This window comes from Cebus imitator, unplaced genomic scaffold, assembly GCF_001604975.1.
Source record: "Cebus imitator isolate Cc_AM_T3 unplaced genomic scaffold, Cebus_imitator-1.0 Scaffold562, whole genome shotgun sequence".
NCBI classification, from domain to species: domain Eukaryota; kingdom Metazoa; phylum Chordata; class Mammalia; order Primates; family Cebidae; genus Cebus; species Cebus imitator.
The window spans coordinates 48,380-73,053 of NW_016107877.1; the positions used below are offsets into that span (position 1 = coordinate 48,380).

Sequence of the window (24,674 nt, forward strand, 5' to 3'; positions counted from 1 at the left end):
CTCTGCCTCCTGGGTTCAGGCAATTCTCCTGCCTCAGTCTCCTGAGTAGCTGGGATTACAGGCATGCACCACCATGCCCAGCTGATTTTTTGTATTTTTAGTAGAGACGGGGTTTCACCACGTTGACCAGGATGGTCTCGATCTCTTGACCTTGTGATCCACCCGCCTCGGCCTCCCAAAGTGCTGGGATTACAGGCTTGAGCCACCGCACCCAGCCTACTCAACTTCTAATATGTGTCAGGACCACCTAGGTACTTTATGGAATCATCTCATTTAATCTACACAAACATTTTTAAACGTGAATGTTACCTGTTTTATAGATGGTGAGACTCAAAGTGGTCATTGACTTCTCTAAAGTTGCATAGGGTGGAAGGTGGGAGAGCTGAGACTTGGCTTGTTCCGTTTGTCTCTGTTGGCTCCTTTCTCACCGCTGTTAGGTGAGTATGGACAAGGAATAGACCTATTTGCTTACCCTGTATACTTCCGGTGCCTACATAGAGCCTGCTTCCTTTGAACTCAATAAAATATTTGTGGAAAAATGAATGTGGCCCACAGCTCCTAAAAATATTTTTATATACCTTTTGCTCTTTTAGTTTCTTGAGTCATTTTTATTTCTCAATTTGTTCTCCCAGATATTAATATTTTGTAATGAATTTAGACTTCTTCTTGGAACATGATTTATTCCTTCTTGATATTGGCAAATCTTAAGACTTTGGCGTGGTTTAATTTAGTGATATATCTTAACCAAGAAAGCATAAATCTCATTTTCACATAAAAGTGAAAAGATGTATAATACTATATTTTGTTAAACCACATGATTTGTCTTGGTAGTTATAATTGTATCATATTTTCAGAATGGCTTGATGAATTATTGGTGCCCTTTTGCTCATGATTATCCTGATTCTTAAATTTCTGGTTTTAAAAATTTTGTATTTTTCATTAAAAAAAATTAACCATACAGTTAATGGGCACCTTTTATTTAAATCATCATTATGAAATGGAACATAGAGGCCCAAGTTTTAAACATAGTAAGTAGCTAACTCATAACCTACTGCTGCTATAACAATGTCAGTTAATATGTTGGGTTAAGAGAATAGAAATACTCAAGTAAAAGTGGCCTGGCAATGCCAGACCCTACGATCTAACTCAGTGAGAACTCTAGAGAAAGGCAGGTTTGGAATAGAAATGATACCAGAGTTATGGGCTGGCATTTTGTGATTCTCTTGGTGTTCCTCTCAGGGCTCCAAGATTGCTATAGCAGTTCTAAGTGGCACATCATTATGTGGTAATTTCAAAGGCAGGAAAGAGAGAACGAATAGAAAAAAGATCTTCTCCCTAAATCATCTCTCTCCCTTTTCTGCAGAAAGAAAACCTTTCTGAGAAGCATCACCAGCAGCGTTTACCTTTCCTCTCACTGTTCAGGACTGGATGAAGTGCTTCTCCTTGTACCAGGCACTGACAACAAATAGGGTTGCCGTGATTGGCCTAGTCCAATCATGATTCATCCCTGGGGAGTGCACATTTTTAGCACCCTTCCAAATGGGAATTTTGTTATTAAGACAGGCTGTTAGGTAGGCAATTAATAGTGTCGGCCACTAGTACTGAACTCCTTTAGTATGATCAAATAACTTATGCACAAATGTACAATTACAACTCTGATGAGTGCAAAGGAATGACTGGTGCTTATGAAATGAAAGGAATTTAATCTAGTCTGCTCACTCTTCTTTGAATAATTGATAATTAGGCTAAGATGTAGAGAAAGTTTCAGAAGTTAGGTAGGCAAAGGGGTTAAGGTATACTAGAGTGGGGGAGGGAGGAGGAAGCATTCCATGCAGAGGAAGCATATTGTGTTTATGTAAATTAAAAGGGCACATAAATATTCACTGCTGTTCTCACTAGTCACTGGTCTGGTGAAAGCCTTTGAATTACTTGTAGGGGTAGAAGAAATTGGTAAACTTTATAGGTGTACAAGTAGGACCCTGAAATACTGGAATTTCTGAAAAATTTCCATGTGTTGAGGGGACAACAGGACAGATTATTTGACTTGGATTGTTTTACAAAATCCTTGCTGTGTAGTTGCCTTAAATAATGGGATTATAGGCAAAAAATCAGGCTGTAACCCCTCCTTCTTCCCTCTAACAGTTGCCTGCAGCTAGACTCTAGTTGATACCAGTTAAAAACAGTAGGAACAGTACCCTCACTTCTCCGACACCTGCAATGTTAATTTCTGTACTTGATACTTACATGATTCCTATTTTAAAATTTTTGATACAGTTGCACATTAAATTAAAAGAAATGCTCTCTGAGACTTTGTGGTTTCCCAAGAAAGACAATAAAATAAAGTAAAATAAAATATTTTTTGGCTTCAATACACATAGAACTTCTGTGGACAGTGGGCTATTCTCTGTAAGGAGAAAACGGTAGTTTTATAAATTTGTCCAGGAGTATACAGGTGTCACCAATGACTAAAAGTGACATATTTTGAAAATTTGCAACTCTATTATCAAAAGAATGCATGTATTACATAATCTAATTATTTTAAAAGTATTCATGATATTTGAATTCTCCTAGTGTCTATCCTTTCTGGCTTTCAATTAATGAAAAGCTCATTTTCAGGTTTAAAAATTTTTATAAACAAACACAAAAAACAAGTTTTATAGTGGCTTAAACAAAATAATAGCTTGGGGCCGGTTATGGTGGCTCACGCCTATAATCCCAGCACTTTGGGAGTCTGAGGCAGACAGATCACTTGAGGTCAGGAGTTCAATTACCAGTCTGGCCAACATGGTAAAACCCCATCTCTACTAAAAATACAAAAATTAGCCGGGCATGGTGGTGCATGCCTGTAATCCCAGCTGCTTGGATGGCTGAGGTGGGAGAATTGCTTAAACTGGGGAGGTGGAGGTTGCAGTGAACTGGTATCACACTCCTGGGCAACAGAGTGAGAGTCCGTCTTAAAAACAAACACAAAAAAGAAAATAACAGTTGGAGACTCATGTGGCAGTCCCATAGGCACCTTCTGTCTTATTGCTTTACTGTTCTAATATCAGTTTTCTCCTCATGATCTAAGAATGGCTGCTTCAGCTACTGGAACCACATTCACATTCCAGTCAGTGGTAAGGAACAGGAAGAAGGGAAGGGTACAGTCCTTCCCTATAAGGGAATAACTCAGATGTTATCATCTCACTTCTGCCTGCATCCCTTTGGCAAGAACTTAGTTACATGCGTACAACTAGCAACAAGACAGTTGGGAAATAGTGTGGAAATATTGTCTGTGTGCCCACTTAAAACCCAGAGATTCTATTGCTAAAATTAAAAATGGGAGGATGAATATTGGAAGGCAGTAACGTTCTGTGTTATAATCACCATCTTTTGGCAGTTACCATAAGAAGTGGTTGAGCAGTTTTAAACTTAGGTGTGAGTATATAATCTGGGGTAAAATGGGTGTCTGTGGAGACACAATTATATTTATGCATATTATACCCTATTTTATGCAATTTTGTATTCCTACCATCTAGCATAGTATACTACTAAAACACATAACAATATATTTGGAATGAATAACCATCCTTCTTTTTCTTTCTTGTACGATCTTTATTAGGTATGTATTCTTTTTCTTCACTTACCATATATTCGTCCCTATTCATATTTCACTTCCCTTCTCAAAGGGGATTTAAGAGTAGATATGATCATAGTTCATAGTATGATAGAGGAGTACTTTGGATCTCTGTGTTTAAGACTGTTTTTAAAATCTTATAGGACTCTGAATTGACTTATAACAGCAAAGGACCAATTTTCCCTATTGCCAAACTGACAGTTTTAACTTCTGTTATCATGTTTTAATTATCAATAGAGTAGCTGTATTTTTCTGAATGTTCAGTACTGTGTCTGAGAATTCTGAAAATTTTTTTAAAATTGATAACTAAGGCCACTAGTTGGTTTGTGAAGATGTTTTCTCTGTACTTTATTTGTGTATTTTATGTATTGACCACCTATCCCTGGAGAAGATAAGGTAATCTGAGGAATAAAAGTGTTCTGTCATTTTTTTTTTTTTTTAATCTCAGAACTAGCTATTCTACAGACATTTTGGCCATTTATCTGTTTTTGGCCTTCTATTAATTTATAGATTCATTTGTTCTAGTGTTAATTTCTACTACACGCTTTGAATAACTCAGTTTTGCCCTCATGAGCTAAGAATGGCTGCTTCAGCTACTGGAACCACATTCACATTCCAGGTGTCAGGTGCTGCATTCAGTGTTGGGAACATGAATATGCCTGAGACCTAGTCTGCACCTCACTCAACTTAGCGTCAGTGCCACACTGTGTGGGGAGTGCTGTGCCCGGCCCACACGGTGGGGCAACCGAGGGGGAAGCAAGGAGCTTGTGAGATGATGAGGGCAGGCGGGATGCCAACATGATTCACGTGAGTATTGATCGTTGAGAAATAATATGGAAATAATTCCATTTGATGGGAGTGATGGATACAAAGTGTGAGTTAGAGATGCAACTGGAGAGCTGGATCATGGAGGACCCTTTCTACACCATGCAGAGGAGTGGGGACTTAATGTCCCCAGGTCAGTGGCTTTCAAACCTTTTTGTCCATGACCCACTGTAATGCCAATGTTTTTACATGGTGACTTGTTACTAGGCCTGGGCCTAACATTTTCAGGGCCTGGGCAAGAGGACAAATGGTAGCATAGATACATATAGTATAGCTAAATATTTAAAACTCAAGGCAAAAAACTGTTAGAAAAGGATATACTAACCTACATTGACAAATATACCTTATAATGAAAAATGATACCAAATAACTGAGAGTAGTACAAATTTAAAATCAATTTTGTCTTCCACCAAAAGACTATGAATTTACTCTTAGGAAATGCCAGGGCAGTGGTAACTGGGCCAAGGTGGAGGAGAGGAGGAAAAGGCTCACTCAGCCTTCTCTTCCAATGGCCATGAAATCCGTAGATAAATACTTTCTTTCTCTTGGTCTTTTTTTGGGGAGGGGCTCTTTCATTTCTGCCAGAGGCTCTGTGCCCCTACTCGTTGCTCCTTCTTTACACTCAACAGTCAGACATTGAGTTCCAAAGTGATCTAGTCCATGCCAATCCAGTCCAAGGACAAGCTCTGGCCCCCAGGTGCTCTCAGCCACCCACCCTCACAGGAGGCTTTGCATCAAGAGCAGGAATGTGAAGGAGTAGTGAGACAGCTGGCTTCTACCTTCTCTGCCACACCTTTATCCATTCCTCCAGGGCCAAGGGGTCCCTCTAGCCCTCAGGTCCAGGCCCCGTCATTAGTGGACGATCTTTGGCCACTCCTTGGACTGGAGGTACACACATGCTAGTAGTACCACCTGATCTGAAGAAGGGGCCCATGTAGGTCAAAGAAGCCGCTTAAGGCCATTTGGGAGAGAATGATGGCGACCTTGGTAGTCAGAGCTTCGGGTGGAAACAGGAACTCCTTGGCTGGTGGAAAAGAGCACAGGAAGAGGAAGGCTAGAGCAAAAGCTTCTTGCCCACCATTGGTCGATCTGAAGGGAGGGAGAACACTGGTTATGAGGCCTAAAGATGATGAAAGTGAGGATAGAGAGGAGGGGAGGGATGTAGAACCTGCAGGTGTTGATGACTAATTAGATATTGGGGGTGCAGAAGAAACCTAGAACAATGCCATGATTTCTGATGTGTGGCATTTAAGGTCACAGTGTGACATTCAGGTAATATTTTGTTTGTTACTTGGATATATGAGTCAAGATATGGTCAAAGAAATGTTTTCATTTGGATGGCTTGTTAAGATGCAAATTTCTAGGCCCCATCTACTAAATCAGAATCACCAGAAGTCCTGGGAGCTTGCAGGTAAGCAAACTCCTGCGGTGATTTTGAGCCACATCTGTACCCTAGAGAGTGGGAACAGTGTTTCAGGTGGCCTGAGGGCTGAACTCTGGTGCTCACAGGAGGAGGAAGGGAAGTGACAGACAGACACTGGAAAGAAGGGGGTAGATGTCTGATGAAAGAGAGAAGTTTAGTAAAGTAAGGACGGTGACAGGGCTCTTGCATTTAACGTGGGAAGCTTCTGATAAACTTTAGCAAAGGCAGATTGTAGTGGTTCAAGGAGTGAGTATGTTGGGAGATTAGGAAAGGGAGATAGATGATATAGGATATAGTCTATATCCTTCCAGCAAATTTGATTGTAAAGCCAGAAGAAAGAGGGATAACAAAGCAAGGCACAGATTTGAAGGAGGGCTTTAAAAACAATTCTGGAACACTTATGTGATGAAGGGAAGAGGAACCTGTGGAGAACTAGATATTGAAGATATGGCAAAGAAAAGGAGTAATTGATACAGACTGGTTTCAAGGGAGAGATGCATTTTAGGACCCAGGAGGAAGGAAACTTAAGCAGAAGAAAGAACACTGTTGGCTTCTGTACAGTTGTGAAGGAGAAAGGGCATGCATAGATGCAAAAAATTATCTTAACAGACATTTGGACACAAACTGTGGGCACAATTTAGGGGTTGTGGCTACAGAGGTTAATAAGGTATGGCTATAGTTTAGTGGGGGCGATAGACAAGGAAATCAGCAAGATAACATGTGGCAAGTGTTGTTAGAGTTGTACTAAGAGATGGTGGAAACACAGAGGAGGGCATGAGACCAGGCTTTGCAGAATTGGAGAGAGAGCAAAATGTGAAAATGGGCTTTGCAGAATTGGAGAGAGGGCACAATGTGTGTATTACATATTACACACATATGTATATAAATTTTACATATATATCCACACACATATATCCACACACACATACACACAATCACAATTATAAGCATCAGCTGAAATTTTATTTGGGAGGACTTCAGAAAATGAATGTTTATGACCAAGGAAGCTTCCTCTTGCTTATCCTTCCCTTTCCCCCTTTGATGACTTTTCTTGAGGCTAATTTAGGTACAGAAAGCCACCGCTTCCAAAAGTGCTTTGGTACCCTGGCATAATTTCAAAGAAATCTCCTTTCCCACTTAGTTAACTACATTTCTTTAGGAAAAAAAGAGTCTTCTCTGTCAATGTAACATCCTTTAACAGAACTCCTGCTGGTTGGTTCTTGTATCTTGCTGTGGCAGCTGTGAACATATATACTATTGATTGTTGATGTGTGATATAAATCCGACTGCAGCATGCCCACTAATTGGTTTGAGAGCTAGATATAGACAATGCTGTTTTATAGTAGCTTGTGTAGATAGGCCTAGTCATAGGGTTAATTCTGCTTGACAGCACATCAGCAGCATCTTGAGAGTAATTACCTAGCAGAAGTTTTCCCACAGCCAAACTGAGAGCTTCAAAGGCTTCTGAATTTACAACTAGTATTAACCAATATCTGAAACATAATGTTCCCACAAGAGCTCAGATTTTTTTCTCCTTCGTATTAAATGTATGGGGTTACTAGGTTCATTTGCTGTGTGCTAAGAACTTAGTGAAAAGTTACTTGGTGTTGAATAATTTCAAATCTTGAATAATAAAGAGGATAATTATGAATTTGGTTTTTTATTGCTTTATTATAGTACTGAAACAAGTTAATCTGTAAAAATCAGATGCCTTTTAAAAAACATAGTTTACCCTGTTTCACTCAAAAACCAATTTAAAAAGCTAATATCTTTTCTATATTGTGCCATCTGTATTGATATTTGCATATTTAGAGGGTCTAGGGTAATGCCTGCATTTAAAATGGTTACGATACATATATATTTACATTTTAGAAATATACACTGAAAAATGTAACTATTACCTCCCCTCCCTTCCCCCCATGAAATAACTGTTTTTTTTACGAAGAGTTTTTATATTATAAAAATTTTCTTTCTCTTTGCAGATCAGAAACCAAATTTGACTCCGGCTCAGGTATGTTTACATTAATAATGCTATTCTAAATATATTTTATTTACATTATTATCTGAGGAGTAATTCATTAGATCAAGAATCATTTTTATTTGAAACAGACTGGGCACTCTCTTTTCAAAATGTGATTCCCACCTCAAAGCAGGGCTATTGACTGCTTCAAATCATAATTTGAGATGTTCACTTTGGAGTCTTCATAGTTCTGCAATAAGCATTACATGCCCTATATCTGCAGAGTTTCATTTCAAAAGCAGAGGTGGGGGTTGTTCATTCTTATTGCTCAAAATAGATTATTATTTTCTCAGTGGACAAAGCATCCTGAGTAATTTGAAAATTCTCTTTAGGTTATCACCAAATGTGGGAGATGGTTGCATTTAATTCAGCAAACTAGAGAGTTACAGCCAATAGAAATAGAAATTTGTCTATGATTTATTAGCTTGTTTTTTCTAAAAAAATGTTTTATTGCTAGATGGGCTATAGAAAATGAAGGTTACATTAAGCCATTATTTTGAATCTATTAGGACAAAATTTATATTCTCACAAGCAGCGGCATATCAGCTTCATTAGACATTTTCTTTTCATTAAGCATGAATGTAGCCATATAATTCTCAGGTTTGACTATGTTATTATGTCACTTGTTGAGATTTATGTGCTTCAAAGTTTCTGATGGCATTTACAATTAAAGGACAAAAATTGCCTCATGTTTCATACAAAGGAATTATGTATTCCTTTGGTAGACTGTTAACAGATAAATAAACATTAGTTTTTGAATTCCAGGAGAAAATAATTTACAGAAAAATATGTAACTTGTTTAATTTAAAAGTAACATTTTTACTCTGGTTCAAGTTTCACTGTATTGTAATTTTAAAAATGTTTTTACTTATTATGTTCACAAAGGAACAATTGTTATATATTCTTTTTGATAGTGGTGTTAAAGAGACAACACACTTTTTCTTCTTTATAAACTTTGTCTTTCTTTTCTTGTATGGTTTTGTGAATTTGGTGAGACTCATTAATTATGAAGCCTGTACATTTGAGTTAACAAATTCATCTAGTTTGAGAACCATGACTCCAGAAATCTTTCTATTCTGTGTCTTCTGCAGCTTCTTAATCAGATATATGAATGATAGTATAAAATAAACATTTTTGGTTGAAAACATTGACTATGTAGAAACTAATGGTAGGATGGCATTGTATCAACTATTTAACTCACTGATTCACAAAGGACTCAAGATAAGGCCAAAAATCTTTTTCATTTTTTAACAGTTAAAATATTTAAGTATAATTAAAAATAAATGAATAAAGTTGATGGAAAGTACATTTTTACATAAAAATTACATGTCTTTTTTTTTTCTCTGCCAGTCACCAAATATTTATTAAGAACGCACTTTTTTATGATCTAATGTAATTCCCTAAACATCCAGTGAGAAAGTGGTTTTAGGGTACAGGGTCTGGAATATAGCTTTTAAAAATGAGTAAGTCTACTCAGTTCATTTTGAAGGTAGAACCTGGAAGTAGTGTACAAGACTGAAATATTAGGCAGCTATTGTCAAAGTAAGATAATTTATGTTAACTTTTCAAATCCAAATTAAAGTGTGCTGCTAAATTCCTGTACTGAAGGTAAGTATTTATCATGAAAATAGTTATAACATCTGTATAGGCATACATCTTTCATTCTTGTGAGCAAAGATTTTGTGCAGGATTTGTTTATTTTTTTTTTTCAAGTTCTTATTTAAAAAAAAAGTCTATCATGGACAACATCTGTCTGTCTTTGAAAACTACAAAGTTCTGTATGCTGAAAAGTCTTATAGGGGAGTACTGATTAAAAGTTTATTTATTCTTTTAATTTTAAACTTAAATAGGTTGTGGAAAGAATTCAGATGTTTTCAAATTAAGAAACAGAATTATTTTTTTTTTAATAAGCTCCTTTTAGCTTATGACTGAATGAAAGAATCACGACAAAGGAAGCTAGAAATAATATTCTTTGGTATCCTATATCATGCAAATTTTGGTTATAAGTAAGGTAGCATAGGGTCCTCCTCGGTGGCTCACATCTGTAATCCCAACACTTTGGGAGGCTGAGGCAGGTGGATCACGAGGTCAGGAGATGGAGACCATCCCTGGCTAACACAGTGAAACCCCGTCTCTACTAAAAATACGAAACAACAACAACAACAAAATTAGCCTGGTGTGGTGGCACGTGCCTGTACTCCCAGCTACTCAGAGGCTGAGGCAGGAGAATTGCTTGAACCCAGGAGGTGGAGGTTGCAGTGAGCAGAGATGGCGCTGACAGAGCAAGACTCCACCTCAAAAAAAAAAAAAAAAAAAAAAAAAAAAAAGAAGGTAGCATATTGGAACAATTAAATGTATGACTTTAATAGGTTCAAATTCTCTATTGTTCATCAAATACAGAAAGTAAACTAGGCCTGTTTAATGTTGTATACAGCTGTGACAAAGTAACATTTTTAAATGAAGGAATATGCCAATCTTTCTGAAAAAGAAAAACATAAAAAATAAATACTATGGTCAGTGACTAGCCATAATGGAAAGAATTTCAAAGTCAAATTATATGTAAACACACACACACACACACACACACTCACAAGTATATCAAGGAAAATGCCCAACTTATGCAGAGCTTACTGTACAACATTTTTAGTTTGTATAAATAAGTTTTAAGCTGTGGAGTGATATTCAGGAGGAAGGAAGGAAAGTTTTCATTGCCAGTGCATGGTAAAAAATTTCATTTGTTAGATGTATACCAAATGATTAACCTAGAAATTGATTTAAATTTTTTCTTGTCAGAATTGCATTATTTTTTTTCTACAAAAGCAAATCCTCAAACAACCTCCTTGTGCTTTTTGAATTAACAAATTTTGTATAATGAAAAAAATTCAACCATGTATAAAAGTAGAAAGTATAGTGTGATTAGCACCCATATAGCCATCATCTAAATGTTACCTTTGTTAATTATTTGCCAAATTTGTTTTACCTTTTTTTTTTTGCTTAAAATATTTTGAAGTAAAATACATACATTTCATGTGATTTTTAAAATCTGGAAATTATAGATGGTCTTGACTTATCAAAAGGAGTCAATGTTTTCAGGTTTTCATCTATTTTAGGAATTTGAGTCACATACAAATTATTGTGGAAAGGATTGTGGCATTTTCATGTTCACATCCAGTTGAAGACTCTGAAAGTTCTGTTTATGGTGAATTGCATGGGTAGGAAAACCTTCAACCAGAAGGCAGAGGCCCTGAATTAATTTTGACCTGAGAACTCCAGAAATTTTCTATTCTCAAAATTAATTTAGTTAAAATGTCAGCTGCCATTTAGCTGTGGTCTCTATGTACTGAGTAATATACTGATTAAAAACCTTTTCTGTTGATTTACAACTCAGCCACCTTAAGTTTTTGGCTTTGCCAATTGAGAACAGTCAGCTTACCTTCTTTTCTAAAGGAGTTTTAAGGTTTACATTTTCTACCTTTTCCCAGTTGATGTACTAATGTTGATTGCCTAGGATTGTGTGGAGTTGTGATTTTACCAAGAGTAAAACAGACTTCCTTTTATGTTCAGAAGTAGCAAGAACCTATACTCTTCTCCCCACCTCCCAAGAAGGGAAGTTAGTTGATGCTGGAGGAAGCAGAGCATTGAGTTTAATGTAGTGATTAAACATGAAAGTCATATATCAAATCTCAGGAGAAACATGCTTTTGAAAGAGGCAGAGAACTGTGGAGCATATTGCATGATAGGCTATATAAACAGAGCCCTGGAGGTCAGTGTGTGGATGCAAACCAATTAAATAAAAGAACTTACTGGCTTTGCTTTCTATCATCTGGATGGGGAGGATCACAAGTTAACATTCACAGGATTGAAGTGTAAACTTTGCTTAAATAAGCTAGGCACCTTTGGAAATTTTATTAACTCTTTCAATCCACTGCTAATGTATACTTTCAAAAACCAAAGTCCCTGGGAAGTTAAAAAGAAAATCCAAAATATATGTTCTTTTGGCCCTCTGTACATACTCATTGGCAAAGGGTAATGAACTAGTAATGAGTAGGATGGAAGAAAAAGTGAAGGATGAGGGTGAAAAGACCAAGAGTTGGCTCTGTTGCCAAATTTCGAGAACGTGCATGTCTTTCAAAAATGACCCATTTGGAAAAGCAGAGCTCTTGCAGAATAACTGAAAAAAGGTGTTTTTCTCTTCTGAATTCTGGGTATAAGGATATAGGTAGAATTTACTGGTCACTAACATAACATCAGGATATTGTTATTTCTGTTCTAATAAAGTAGAATAGCTTTCTGACCGAGAAGAATCTAGCTTATTTATAAGTTAATAACTGAATGTTAAGGACAGCTTGTACCATAATTCTGTAGTCCCAACCTTATCAGGCAATGTTTGGGTGAGAAAATGAAATACCATGTTAAATGGTATAGATTCATGGTCCATAAACATTCAAAACAAAGAATTTCTTTTCTATAGAGTCATGTTGGCTGAGAAAGTGAATAAGCTTATGTTTAGTGCTTGTTGATTCTGGGCCACTTGGAATAGCTATACTAAGGAAATGGGCTCATAGAGCACAGCAACTCAAAGATATAAGGTTTCATGAAAGCAAATTATGGAGGATTAAGAAACCTAATGAGCATGGTTTAGTGTGGAGAGTTGAGGAGGGAGCTCACTATTAAATAAAGCCGGGAGTGTAGAAGGTTAGGAGATCCTAAAAGACATGATTATAAAAGGCACAACAGAATATAATTATGCTGAAGCGGGGAGGTGGGGAATCCAAGGAACAAAAAGCAGCTAGTGTCGCTTTTAGGATCTGTAGTTAAAAAGGAATCTACACCGGGGTAAGGAAATCAAAGAACATAATCAGTTAAAGCTTGAGACAAGAACATAAGAGCAGGGAAAAATAGAATGGGGATGTTAAGGTGGTCACTAAGTTGAAGGGAAATGAGGAATTTGAATGTAGTAGAACTAGAGTTTTGAAAGCTTATTAACAAATGGGAGAATTTGCCAAACATAGTAAACTTTCCTCAATAAATATTAATAAGGAAATTATTTTCAGTTTTTATAAGCATGAGAATGTGTTGACAATACTTTTTAGCTGTATGGTTCAATTTCTTAATTTTAAGTTTCTTATTTTAAACTCATAACATGGAAGAAGAAGAAAATAAAATATAAATATTTCTTTAAGAATATTGAAATCTGCATCATTTATTAGTGGAAATAAGAAAAATATTGACTATTCATCTATTCATTCATTCCACATATATTTACTGGGCATATCGTAGACCAGATGTTGAGGTTATAGTTGTGAACAGGATGGATACAATTCCTTCTGTCGTGGAATCTTACACTAGCTGGTTGGTCCATTACACAAATTCACATGAACTTTCCTGCATATTTAACTGAGGAGGCCTAATAAGACTAAAACTTAAATCTAAATGGTGAGTCAAAGACCTCTTGATATTTAAACATAAGCTGATATATTTTAGATTTAGACAAATTCACCTTTGTTTACTTTATTCAAGCCATATTATTCTGTTTTACACAGACTTTTAAGAGAACAGCCTAATAATGCTAATGTTTAGGGTGTAATTTTTCTGGAGTTTTCAATAAGAAGTGACATTTTCCATTTGATTATTATTTTAAAAATCAATTTAGAAGAAAACACAATGACAAATATTTGTGAATACTTTGCTTTTGTTTATTTCTTTTTCAGGAGCCTATTCAAGTTAGCCTGAAAAATCAGGCAACCTTCTTTATAGCAATCTTTCCTGATTGAGTAGAAGCAAGTAGAGGGGACATGGCTCTTCATCCCCTTTTATAAACTAACTTGACCAGGAAGCAGCAAGGCATAGTGGCTAAGGTTTCATATGTACCATTTTGTCACATACTGACATTTTGTGTTTTTTTTCTTAGACTTAGAGCATTTAAAAGCTATGATTTTCCTTCACTGGAGACTTAGCTGAATCCTAGAGTTTTAATATTTTATTTTTATATTTTTTTAGAGACAGGGTCTCATAGCTCACCATAACCTTGAACTTCTGGGCTCAAGCGACCTCTTGTCTCAGTCTCCCAAGTAGCAGGGAATACAGGTGCACACCAACATGCTGGGCTAATTTAAAACATTTTTTTCTACAGATTGGATCTTGCCATGTTGCCCAGGCTAGTCTCAAACTCCCGGCTTTAAGCAATCCTCCTGCCTCAGCCTCCCAGAGCACTAGGATTATGCATGAGCCACTGTGCACAGCCCAATATTATATTTTAAATAAATGCAGTTTTGATTTTGTTTTGGACATGATAGTTATTTAGTAAAGTGTTTTTTAAATTTCCAAATTTTCTACCTTCTACTTTTATTAATGTTTTCAGTTATATTGCTTGGTAGTCAAAGAATTTGGCTTTACTACTTTTTAGAGAGTATTATTTCAGTACTTATTAAAGTTTTATTTTTGGGCCTCCCATGTATTTAGTTTTTGTGGCTTTTTTGTTTGAAAATTATACTCTCTGCAATGTAAAGGCTTTAATGGACATTTATTAGGTCAACCTGATCACTTATCCTTTGTAATAATATTTATTTGGTTTTAATTTTATCTGACAAGGATGATAAAATGAATGAGTTTGTCATTTGATTCTTTTTTAACATAAATTCTGCTTCTTTAGATATCACCGTCCCTGTGTTCTCAGCTCCACATACTCAATAAGTCTGGTGGCAGCCAATTTACTTGGGGCATGCATTGTAAAGAACATTACTGCAAGCAATGCTCATAGCAATGCTTCTTGTAGAGAGCATTACTGCAAAGCAATGCTCATAGAAATGAAGGCTGCTAAACTAACACAGGAATAGGAAACCAAACATCACATGTTCTCACTCAAGTGGGAGTTGAACAATAAGAACACATGGACGCAGGGAGGGGAGCATCACAAACCGGGGCCTGTCAGTGGGTAGGGGGTAGGGGAAGGGTAGCATTAGGAGAAATACCTAATGTAGATGATGGGTTAATGGGTGCAGCAAACCACCATGGCACGTGTATACCTATGTAACAAACCTGCACATTCTGCACATGTATCCAGAACTTAAAGTATATATTTAAAAAAAGAAAGGAATGAAGGCTGCTGTAAAGAGGAAACATGTTATTCCAAAGTCATATGTGAAGCAAGAAGTTGCTGCAATTACCACCTGTAAATACCAGTGCTCTCCTCCTCCCTCATATCCCATAGCTTTATAAGGGAAGAGGCTCTGAGATTTTATATGATTCAGATGTTTGTTTTCTCTACTTAAGGTTCTTCCCAATTCCTCCATCTGTTTGGCAAGGTTCTATTTACCTCTTAATGCTCACCTCAAACATTACCATATCAATTAAACGTAGCCTTCCTTGACACCTTTCCAGCTGTCAGTCATCCTTTTCTCTGCGCAAACGCTAGATCTTGTAGCACTTATCATCTGCAGGATATTATTTGTGTGGATCTTATCTTTCTATCCAAGTCTGTGAATTTCTTGAAGGCAAGAGGCATGTCTCATTTACCTTTATAGCCTTGATATCTTTTTTTTATTTTTTGAGACAGAGTCTTGCTCTGTCACCCAGGCTGGAGTGCAATGGCACAATCTTGGCTCACTGCCTCTTGGGCAAGTGATTCTCCTGCCTCAGCCTCCTTAGTAGCTGGGATTACAGGCGCCTCCCCCCGCCCCCCACCCAACTATACCAGGCTAATTTTTGTATTTTTAGTAGAGATGGAGGTTCACCATTTTGGCCAGGCTAGTTTCAAACTCCTGATTTGAAGTGAGTCATTCAACTCGGCCTCCCAAAGTGCTGGGATTACAAGTGTGAGTCACTGGGCCTGGCCTATAGTCTCTATGTCTTATATGAGATAATTACTCAATAAATAAAAATTCCATGAAGTTGGACATTTTTGTTCTTTAATAATAATAGAAACACATAACTAACGATGGAAGATTTATTCTCCCCTTTTATAGTGTTGAGTTGTTGCTGGGAAGTGGCTACTGGGCTAGAGTTGACAGTTTCCAGGCCCTTTGCATCTATGCAGAGAAATGTAACTAAATTCTTGCAGTGAAATTTATATCATTTTTAGGTTAAGGGGATTTTAAGTAGCCAATATGCTTTCCCTATATCATTTTTCCTCTTCTGAGGTTAATTCATAGTTACATGTTGAACATGATGTCATCACAGTGTGGAAGGAATTTGGATCCATAGATCATGCTTGGACGAGATCCATGCAGAAGAGCCATTCATCCTAGAATATCTTCATTGGACTTCATGTATTATGAAATAATTTTTTTATGATAAGCCACTGAGATTTTGCTATCACTTATTGTAGCAGCTAGTGTTACTTACCCTGACTAGCCCAGTGCCTAGACTAGTCCTTGGCAAAAAGTTATTTGCCTGTAATTATTATCTAGTGTCAAATATCCCTAGATATTTTTTGGACAAATTATTGAATGAGTGGTCAGAAATTACATTATCTAACCTGAAGATGATCCTTTAAACCAAGATTCATACAAAAATAAAATACTATGTTCTATATAGTCACCAAGCCTATCAGCTAGAGATTATCACAATAATGCAGTATAATAAGTGACCTCAGAAAGCAGTGATTTAAAGCAATAATGATTTATTCATGTTTACATGTCTATGGGTTGGTTGGGTGGTAGCTGGCACATGCTAGCTGCAGGTTGGATCCTGGTCTGTTCCACACTTGTCACTGATGGTAGAAGATAAGAGGGCAAGCCCAACTATGCAAGCACGTAATGATATGATTATAAAACACCTTGAAAATGTAAAATGTAGTGCAGATTTTTATATGGTTGTGACGTGGCTATTAGTAGACCATTGAAAAAGTTGCCGGCCACGCACAAAACATAGCATTAACTGCCTTGGTGAATTTTTTGTGTCTGGTATCTGGCTGTTAACATTCAGGCTCAGAAACCTAAGTGTTTCACTATCTCTCAGGGGTGGACTCAAATGGACAAATCCAGAAGACTGATGGATGAAGCCAGAATGCCAGTGTGTTTCTTTATAATGAGAAATGTGTTTTTCACGTGAGCCAGAATACTTACATCTTCATGATTACTTCTTTTTTTGTAAGTAATCCAGCTACATGAGACACAAAATCACAATACAAATTCACTTGATCAGTTTACCAAAATAAATCATTAATGTTGGGACTGAAATTTCCTTACTGTAACGTATATCACACTAAAGCTGATCTCTTTGAGAAGTTGGATCATAATGGAGAATTCCTGTTGAGTATAGACTAAGAACAAAGAAAAACAAACTGAATGTTAAGTTTTATGAGTTTACGTTAACAATTATCCGTCTCAAAATAGGAATGGTCCTGGATAGTGAGGCCTTTTATGACTTAAATTTAATTGGCCACAACTTCATTTATCTATTCATCCATCCATCCATCTACTTATCCACCATCTACCCATCCCTCTATATAAAAGATAGCCTTGCTGTTGGACCTGGACAATATACTGCAAATTCATTGCCTAAGACCCTGTTTCCAGATTCAAAGAGCAGACCTTGGAAGCAATCATAAAGCTGACAATTTACAGTTTGAATGTTTCCTACCTTATCGAAAAAAATTAAAATTTCAGTGGTTTAACAAACCATTTCAGTATATTTAAATTAACATATAGAACAAGGTCAGTATATAGATCAATATATAGAACACTTTCTTTTCTTTTTCTTTTTTTTTTTTTTNTATAGAGACGGTGTTTCACCATGTTGGCCAAGATGGTCTTGATCTCTTGACCTCGTGATCCACCCGCCTCGGCCTCCCAAAGTGCTGGGATTACAGGCGTGAGCCACCATGCCCGGCCTAAGATATAGAACACTTTCATCAGTTATGTTCCCTCATATCTTTCTTTAGTTCATCCCCACTCATCAGAGGTAACCACTCTTCTGACTTCAGTCACCACAGATTAGATTTGCCTGTTCTTGAATTTCATATAAAATAGAATTATATAGTATATACTCTTTTTGTGTGTGATGGCTTTTGCTCCATATCATCTTTTTGAGATTTATTCATATTATTTGTAGCTATCAGTAGTTATGACTGAGTAGTATAAATTGGGAAGAATGTTTGGTCCAACTTTGGCTACTGTTGATGCAGTTGTATTTACTGAGCAGTCTTGGTTTCTAGTGTTCTCAGGCCCAGAAGACTGTTATTAATATATTGAACCAGTATGTAGGCATTTTTCCTTTGACTCAGTGGTCAGTCGTGATCAGTCAGTCAATTTGCATGTGCTCTTAAATAGAGCACTTACCCTATTTAAGACATGGTGGAGGACGTGTGAGTATGAGATAATTCCTACATTTGGGGAGCTTATAATCTAATTAAAGAGATGAGATATATACACATGAAGATATCTGTAGGTTCAGGGCAATATGAATGGTTTCAGCAATGTAATCCTTGGAGAATTTAGAAGACATGAATTACATTAGGGTATGGCGATTGATTGGGGCAGTTGCATAGTGGAGGTAGTACTGAGATATTCAAGGGTAGAATATGGGTAGATATAAATAAAGAGGGAGATAATTTAAAATAGAGAGCCCCTTAAAGTCAAGCACAGAGGCACAGGGGCTAAATGTGTTTGAGGAACAGTAAGTAAACCAACTTGCCAGACTGGAGTATTTTTGTTGGGGAGTCCTGGTATAGTTGGGAGTCTATTAGAGACCACAGGTTTGGCCAAAGTGGGTTGATCACCTGAGGTCAGGAGTTCAAAACAGCCTGACCAACATGGTGAAACCCCATCTCTACTAAAAAATCCAAAAATTCGCTGGGCGTGGTGGCACATGCCTGTAGTCCCAGCTATGTGGGAGGCTAAAGTGGGAGAATTGCTTGAACCTGGGAGGCAGAGGCTGCAGTAAGCCCAGATCATGCCACTGCACTCCAGCCTGGGTAACAGAGCGAGACCCTATCTCAAAAAGAAAAAGAATTGTTACTTAACTCTGTGGTTAATAATAATAACGACAATGACAACAAAATGATTTCGAAATTGACTTTCTGCCTAATATGTAACAGGCACTGTACTAAGTGTTTAATAGTTATTAACTCATCTAATTTGCATAGACCATACATTATTATTCCTGTTTTATAAATGAATAGACCAAAACACAGGAAGTTTGGATATTTTGCCCAAGGTCACATAGCTAATAAGTAACAGAACTGGGATTTGATCCTAAGTAATCTGATTCCAGAGTCTTAACCGATATGCAGTAAAAAAAACCTAGAATATGAGTTGATGGGATGAAAACAATATTTTATGCATTTTTAGTCATACACCCTATTCCCACATGACATATTTGCTCACACAGTCACATGTAGTTGTAGAAATTTTCTCCCCCTCCAAATAGTTACTCAGATTCAGTAGTCTGTTGAGAAATGGATTTTGAAGCTAATGTAAAAATTTTAATTAAAATAACATGGATTTATTCCTCCAGCATTACATTGCTTGCTGAGAAAGATATTCATGAAGGATTTACTGCAAAGAAATGATAGAGGGAGAGTTAACTGGTTCTAGAGAATTTATAATAATTTGTTTTAGACTAGGGCTCTATTTTTAACATAGATCAAAATTAACATAATTTATTTAATACAGTATCACTATGGTTTCAACAGGAGGTCAAAGTACATATCTTATATTGATAGATATTTATAGAATGGAATGAATCGGTGATCATGGTCACCTTCTTTGGGCAGTGGAACAAGGATATTTGGCTATTTATTATAATTGACGTATCTTGCTCATTCCTGGGCAGAAATAAACTACATTCAACAGCAATGTGTAGAAAATGTTGCTGTAACACATTAGTTGGTTGCAGGCTTAAGATTAACATCTTGCTCCAGTATGAAAATATTTATTCATTAAGAAACATGTGCAAATGTAGCAAAACTATCTGTTATTTGCTTATAATATCAGAATATTCTAGTTAAAATCCTTTAAAAAGATAATGACCTTTTAGTTCTTCTTACGTCTCAATATATTTTTCATTGAGCCTTTTCTGTCATAGAACTAGGCTAAGAACATTTTATAAGAGGTTCTTTTGATTTTTCGTTAATTTCCCAGGATAGGAATCATAGATTAACAAATTTAAAATAAATTTTTGCTTAATCACTAGTCTTACTGAATTTTCAATATCTGTGTTTTAGATATTCAAATATTCCTTAATTAAGAACTTAAGTGGCCATATGGCCTATATTGCATTCCATGTTGCAAATTAGCAACCTTCTATTCTAGTTGTACCTTTGTTTTTGTTAATATTAAAGACATACTTGATATATATTTAGGATGTGTAATCGACATTATATTTTCACACAATAGCATTTAATAATGTTTGTTGAATAAGTGATAAGTGAATGAATGATGTATGGAGTTATGTTGTTTTGCCATTTTCAACCAATGTAGAATATTTGCGCTAATAAATATCATCCTTTTCTTCATAAAATGTGTCTGTAGATTACCTTGCATCTAAATCATTCACATTGTGGATGGAAGGCCATATGTAGATGGTGAGAGATTAAAAAAAGACAAGAAAATTTAATGACAACAAAAATATTTTGTGGCAGAACATAGGAACACAAGACAACAATGTAAAGATTCAAGTTTTATGGCCTATCAGTAGTTTTTCTACCAAAAATGGTAACTTTCAGGCTCCCCAGTCAATCAAATGTAGACTTTGGATTTTTATCCTTAGATTAAAATTTATTTATATGTTAGAATAGTCTATTAAAATTATTTTCCCCTGTGGTGTTATATACTAATAGTCAGTAAAATATATTTTACAGTGTGAATGAAAGTGGCATTAAAATTAATTTAAATTTATACAGTAGAATTATCTTTTTAGGAATTTGTTTAAATTTCTTCTTGTCTTTTGTAGCTTGTTTGATATCACTTTTTATCCACATATTTTGCTTTTTAAATTATACTACACAGGCATTTATTCAATTTATTTTTCATCATGACTACCTGTTTAGTTAGCAGTATTCCTTGAAATGTTGTGATGATATGTGGCTTTTACTGATTTATTAGATGATTTGTCGGGACTTTTTCTGTTGATTTAAGTAATGTAGTAATGTATTTATTTTTTCTAGCTATATGGTTTTTTTTATTTTTCAGGGTTGTAGAAGAATACTGCATATCTAGAACTTAGAACTGCCTACAGGTTCCAGCATATATGTTATATACACACACACACACCACACACATGTATATATGTACATGTGTATATATAAATGTATATATGTGTGTAAATATGTATATATATGTGAACAAAAATTTCCTGCCAAAACATTTTAAAAATCAGGTTAAATTTATTTATGATGCAATATAGTTTTTTTCCAAATGTTTTCTTTGTTAAATAAGTATGGATTTTATGCAATTTAAGATTTGTATTAATGGCAAATACAGTTATGTTAAATATGGAAGTAACTTCCTAGAACTATATATAGTTGATTTTTTTGTTAAAATGATACAAATTTTTATGACAAAATGTACAAATCAAAAAAATCTTAATGTAAATATGAATGCGATTTCATTAATTTTTAATTTTAATTTACCCAAGTTCAATTTCACAAATGTTTGCTGGTCACACACTCTGAGCTTTGTGCATTGCCTTGAACAAGCTAGTTGTAAATTATTGTAGAATAATGTAGTATCTAGCAGAAATAATTCTTGGCTTAGAAATATGCTAATGGTAGGATAGTCTTTCATGATTATGATAAGTATGAAAGAAGATCGTCTCTTTCTGAACCCTGTTTATTTTGTAGTTAACAAGGCCAGGGGATTATTTTTTGCTTGTGTGCCTGCACATACCTAAGGAAAAAATAATCACAGATCCCAGTGTCACTTTAATTATACCATTAATTTAACTGTTGATTCAATAGCTATTTACTGCTCACAATATTTTAGCATTTGTAAACTTCTTGGTGGTATAGGTAATAATAAAGTAATGATAAATGGATATTTTTATCTAAAGTAGGAAATTACATAAATGAACAAAGATGCATTATTAGTAGATTTTTTGTTTTTTAGTTGGAATCTCACTCTGTCGCCTTGCTGGAGTGCAGTTGGAACAATCTCAGCTCACTGCAACCCGCCTCCTGGGTTCAAGTGATTCTCCTGCCTCAGCCTCCCAAGTAGCTGGGATAATAGGCATGTGCCACCATGCCCGGCTAATTTTTGTAGTTTTAGTAGAGATGGGTTTTCACCATGTTGGCCAGGCTGGTCTCAAACTCCTGACCTCAGGTGATCCACCCTCGGCCTCCCAAAATGCTGGAATTACAGGCGTGAGCCACCATGCCCTGCCAAATTATTTTAAATGTGGAGATATGCTACTCGATAACAACCAGCTTTATTATTTATTGCATATGGCTATATATTTTGAGGGGAATGTTTAAAGACAGATTATATTCTTAAATGTGATTAAACGTAATTTCTATTTTGTAACCAGTTTTAAAGGAAATAATATTGTATGCATTTTCAAAGTACCTTAATTTGTTCTGTACAAATTCAAAGGACATTATGCCTTTTATAAAAATTATGTTGTATAAAATATTGGTAGGAAATTACTTTTCTATTTTATTCTTCTTACTGCTAGATTTAATAATTTTCTTCTTTTGGCATGATTTTTCTAAAAATATTTCCCAATTCATATGAATTTTATTATCTATTATGTGTCACCATACAAGTAATGGATCTATGTAACAAAAAGATGAAAGCCTCTATATTTATCTGTTATCTACATTTGTTACTGAGAGTTAACTTGATGGCTTTACATAGGATGATCAGAAACAGGAAAGCTGTGGTTTAGAAAATGTTTTAATCTGTTTCAAATAACTTAGCAGGGCAATCTGGTAAAAATGACATGATTAATGACTACAGAAGATTAAAATATTTTCACATTCTGTTTTTAATGACCTCTATCTTAAGTTTCTACCCTAAAATTTATAACTAGTAAAATATTATAGGAAAATATATCATTCGTAATCCTCTTGAAGTTGTGTTTTGCCTTATCAAATTGTGCCTTCTTTTTAGCCAAAAATAGCATAAATTTAAAACAAATTTTAACTGAAATATAGCTTTTGTGCTATTCTTAAATACACGCATTAAAGTGTTAATATTTACTAGGTTTAACATAAAAGATCTAAGATTATGTTTTCAATTAGGGTAACACTTCAATCAGTGTGTAACTTTAAAAATTTATACATACAGGGCAGCTAGGCAGGTCTTCATCACTTGGAAATAGGCCATTTCAGAAAGTTTAACTATAAATGTTTCCTATGTACATAAATAGGTGGCAAGTATAACTATTAATGTTGGAGTTTTGCCCATTGATTCTAGTGGCTCTGTCTTTTTTATCCAAAGATAATGATGTGTATTCAATCTCTGTCATATTTACCTAGAGGAAGTCTTTTTAATCCCTCATTTTTCTCCTTCGCTGAGGTTATGTGTAAATACTACATAAAACAGCAAATGGAAGGAAGTCTGTTTTGTCTAAAGATACCATTCATCTTAAACAAATACATCAGCCTGTCTCTGAAAGGATAGTGATATGGGTTTTATTTGGTCGGAGAAGGAGGAGGATGGATAAGACCAAAGCAAAAATATGTGGCAAATTATATGTACTGGTCATATAATTTGCCACATATTTTTGCTTTGAAAATTGGATACATTTTCCTGATTATTTCTGCTTAGGGGAATCACTTCAATCCACCTGACATTGTTTCAGCACTTCTTAATTTTCATTACTATTTGCATATTTATTCATTCCTATGTTCATATTTGTGAAAACTTGTGTTGATTTCTGACAGAAATCTGAAGTGAATCTTTAATTAGATATCTTATAGCACCATTTTCTGGAAAGCTATATGTATGAATTTATAATTCCAGTATGGGAAAAAGAATGTGTTACCTTCTCTTAATTATATCTGTTTCCAATTTTAATTATTTCTGAATTTAAAACTCCACAAAATTAAATAAAATAGTTTTATTTAACTTGCTACACTGTGAATTCTTTTGGGACAGAGGCCCTGTTAAATTCATCTCTCATATTTGTCCCCAGCACTAAAAAAAGTTAAAATGAATTTTAATTGCTTATATTTACTTATATTTATTGTGAAAACTAATATATTTGATGTTACTTCTGCCATCTTTTTCCTCTTTATTATGCTTCCTTGTAATTGTTTTCTTTCCTTTAGTTGGATTAATTAAAGTTTGGCCCTTTTAAGAAAACTTCTAGTTGTAAGTTATACACACTATTTCTGTTTATTCTGTCTACCATCTAATTTTGATGAGCATATTTGACCTTATATTTTTTCTGTTAATATTGGGAGTTAATTAATGTCTATAACTTCCTTCCCTTTATTTCAGTATGAGAGCTTTAGTATACTTTTAATTTGCCTCTGACTCCTGCATGTTTCCCATTATGCCTCTACTTACATGAAAATTATGTTTTAAGAATTCCATTAAGCATTGTAGCCTCGTTGTTGACTCCTGTTTAAAATTAACTATTTAAACTATTTAATTTTACCTATTTATTTACTCATTACTGTTTCTTGTGTCCTGTCTTTACCTTTTTAAAACTTATTTTTCATTGTGCTGTAGTACTTCTTTGAATATTTTTTCAGAAATGGTTTTAGATAGCAAATATCTGGATTATTTTATATGTAGATTGTTTATTCACACCTCTCATGATATCAAAAAGGATTAGAGGCAGAAGACACATCATTACACATGTATTCTTCAAGAGTAGTAATTAGTAAAGAGAACTTACAT

At 35.3% G+C, this 24,674-nt stretch overlaps 1 protein-coding gene across 1 annotated transcript in view; it reads left to right on the forward strand.

The window, feature by feature from the left end:
* Window positions 1–24,674, forward strand: part of LOC108294092 (methionine-R-sulfoxide reductase B3, mitochondrial) — a 146,527-nt gene that overhangs the window by 41,489 nt on the left and 80,364 nt on the right. The window contains exon 4 of the mRNA XM_017515835.2: window positions 7,847–7,875. Coding sequence (XP_017371324.2) covers window positions 7,847–7,875 — 29 coding nt within the window. The remainder of the gene's footprint in view (window positions 1–7,846; window positions 7,876–24,674) is intronic.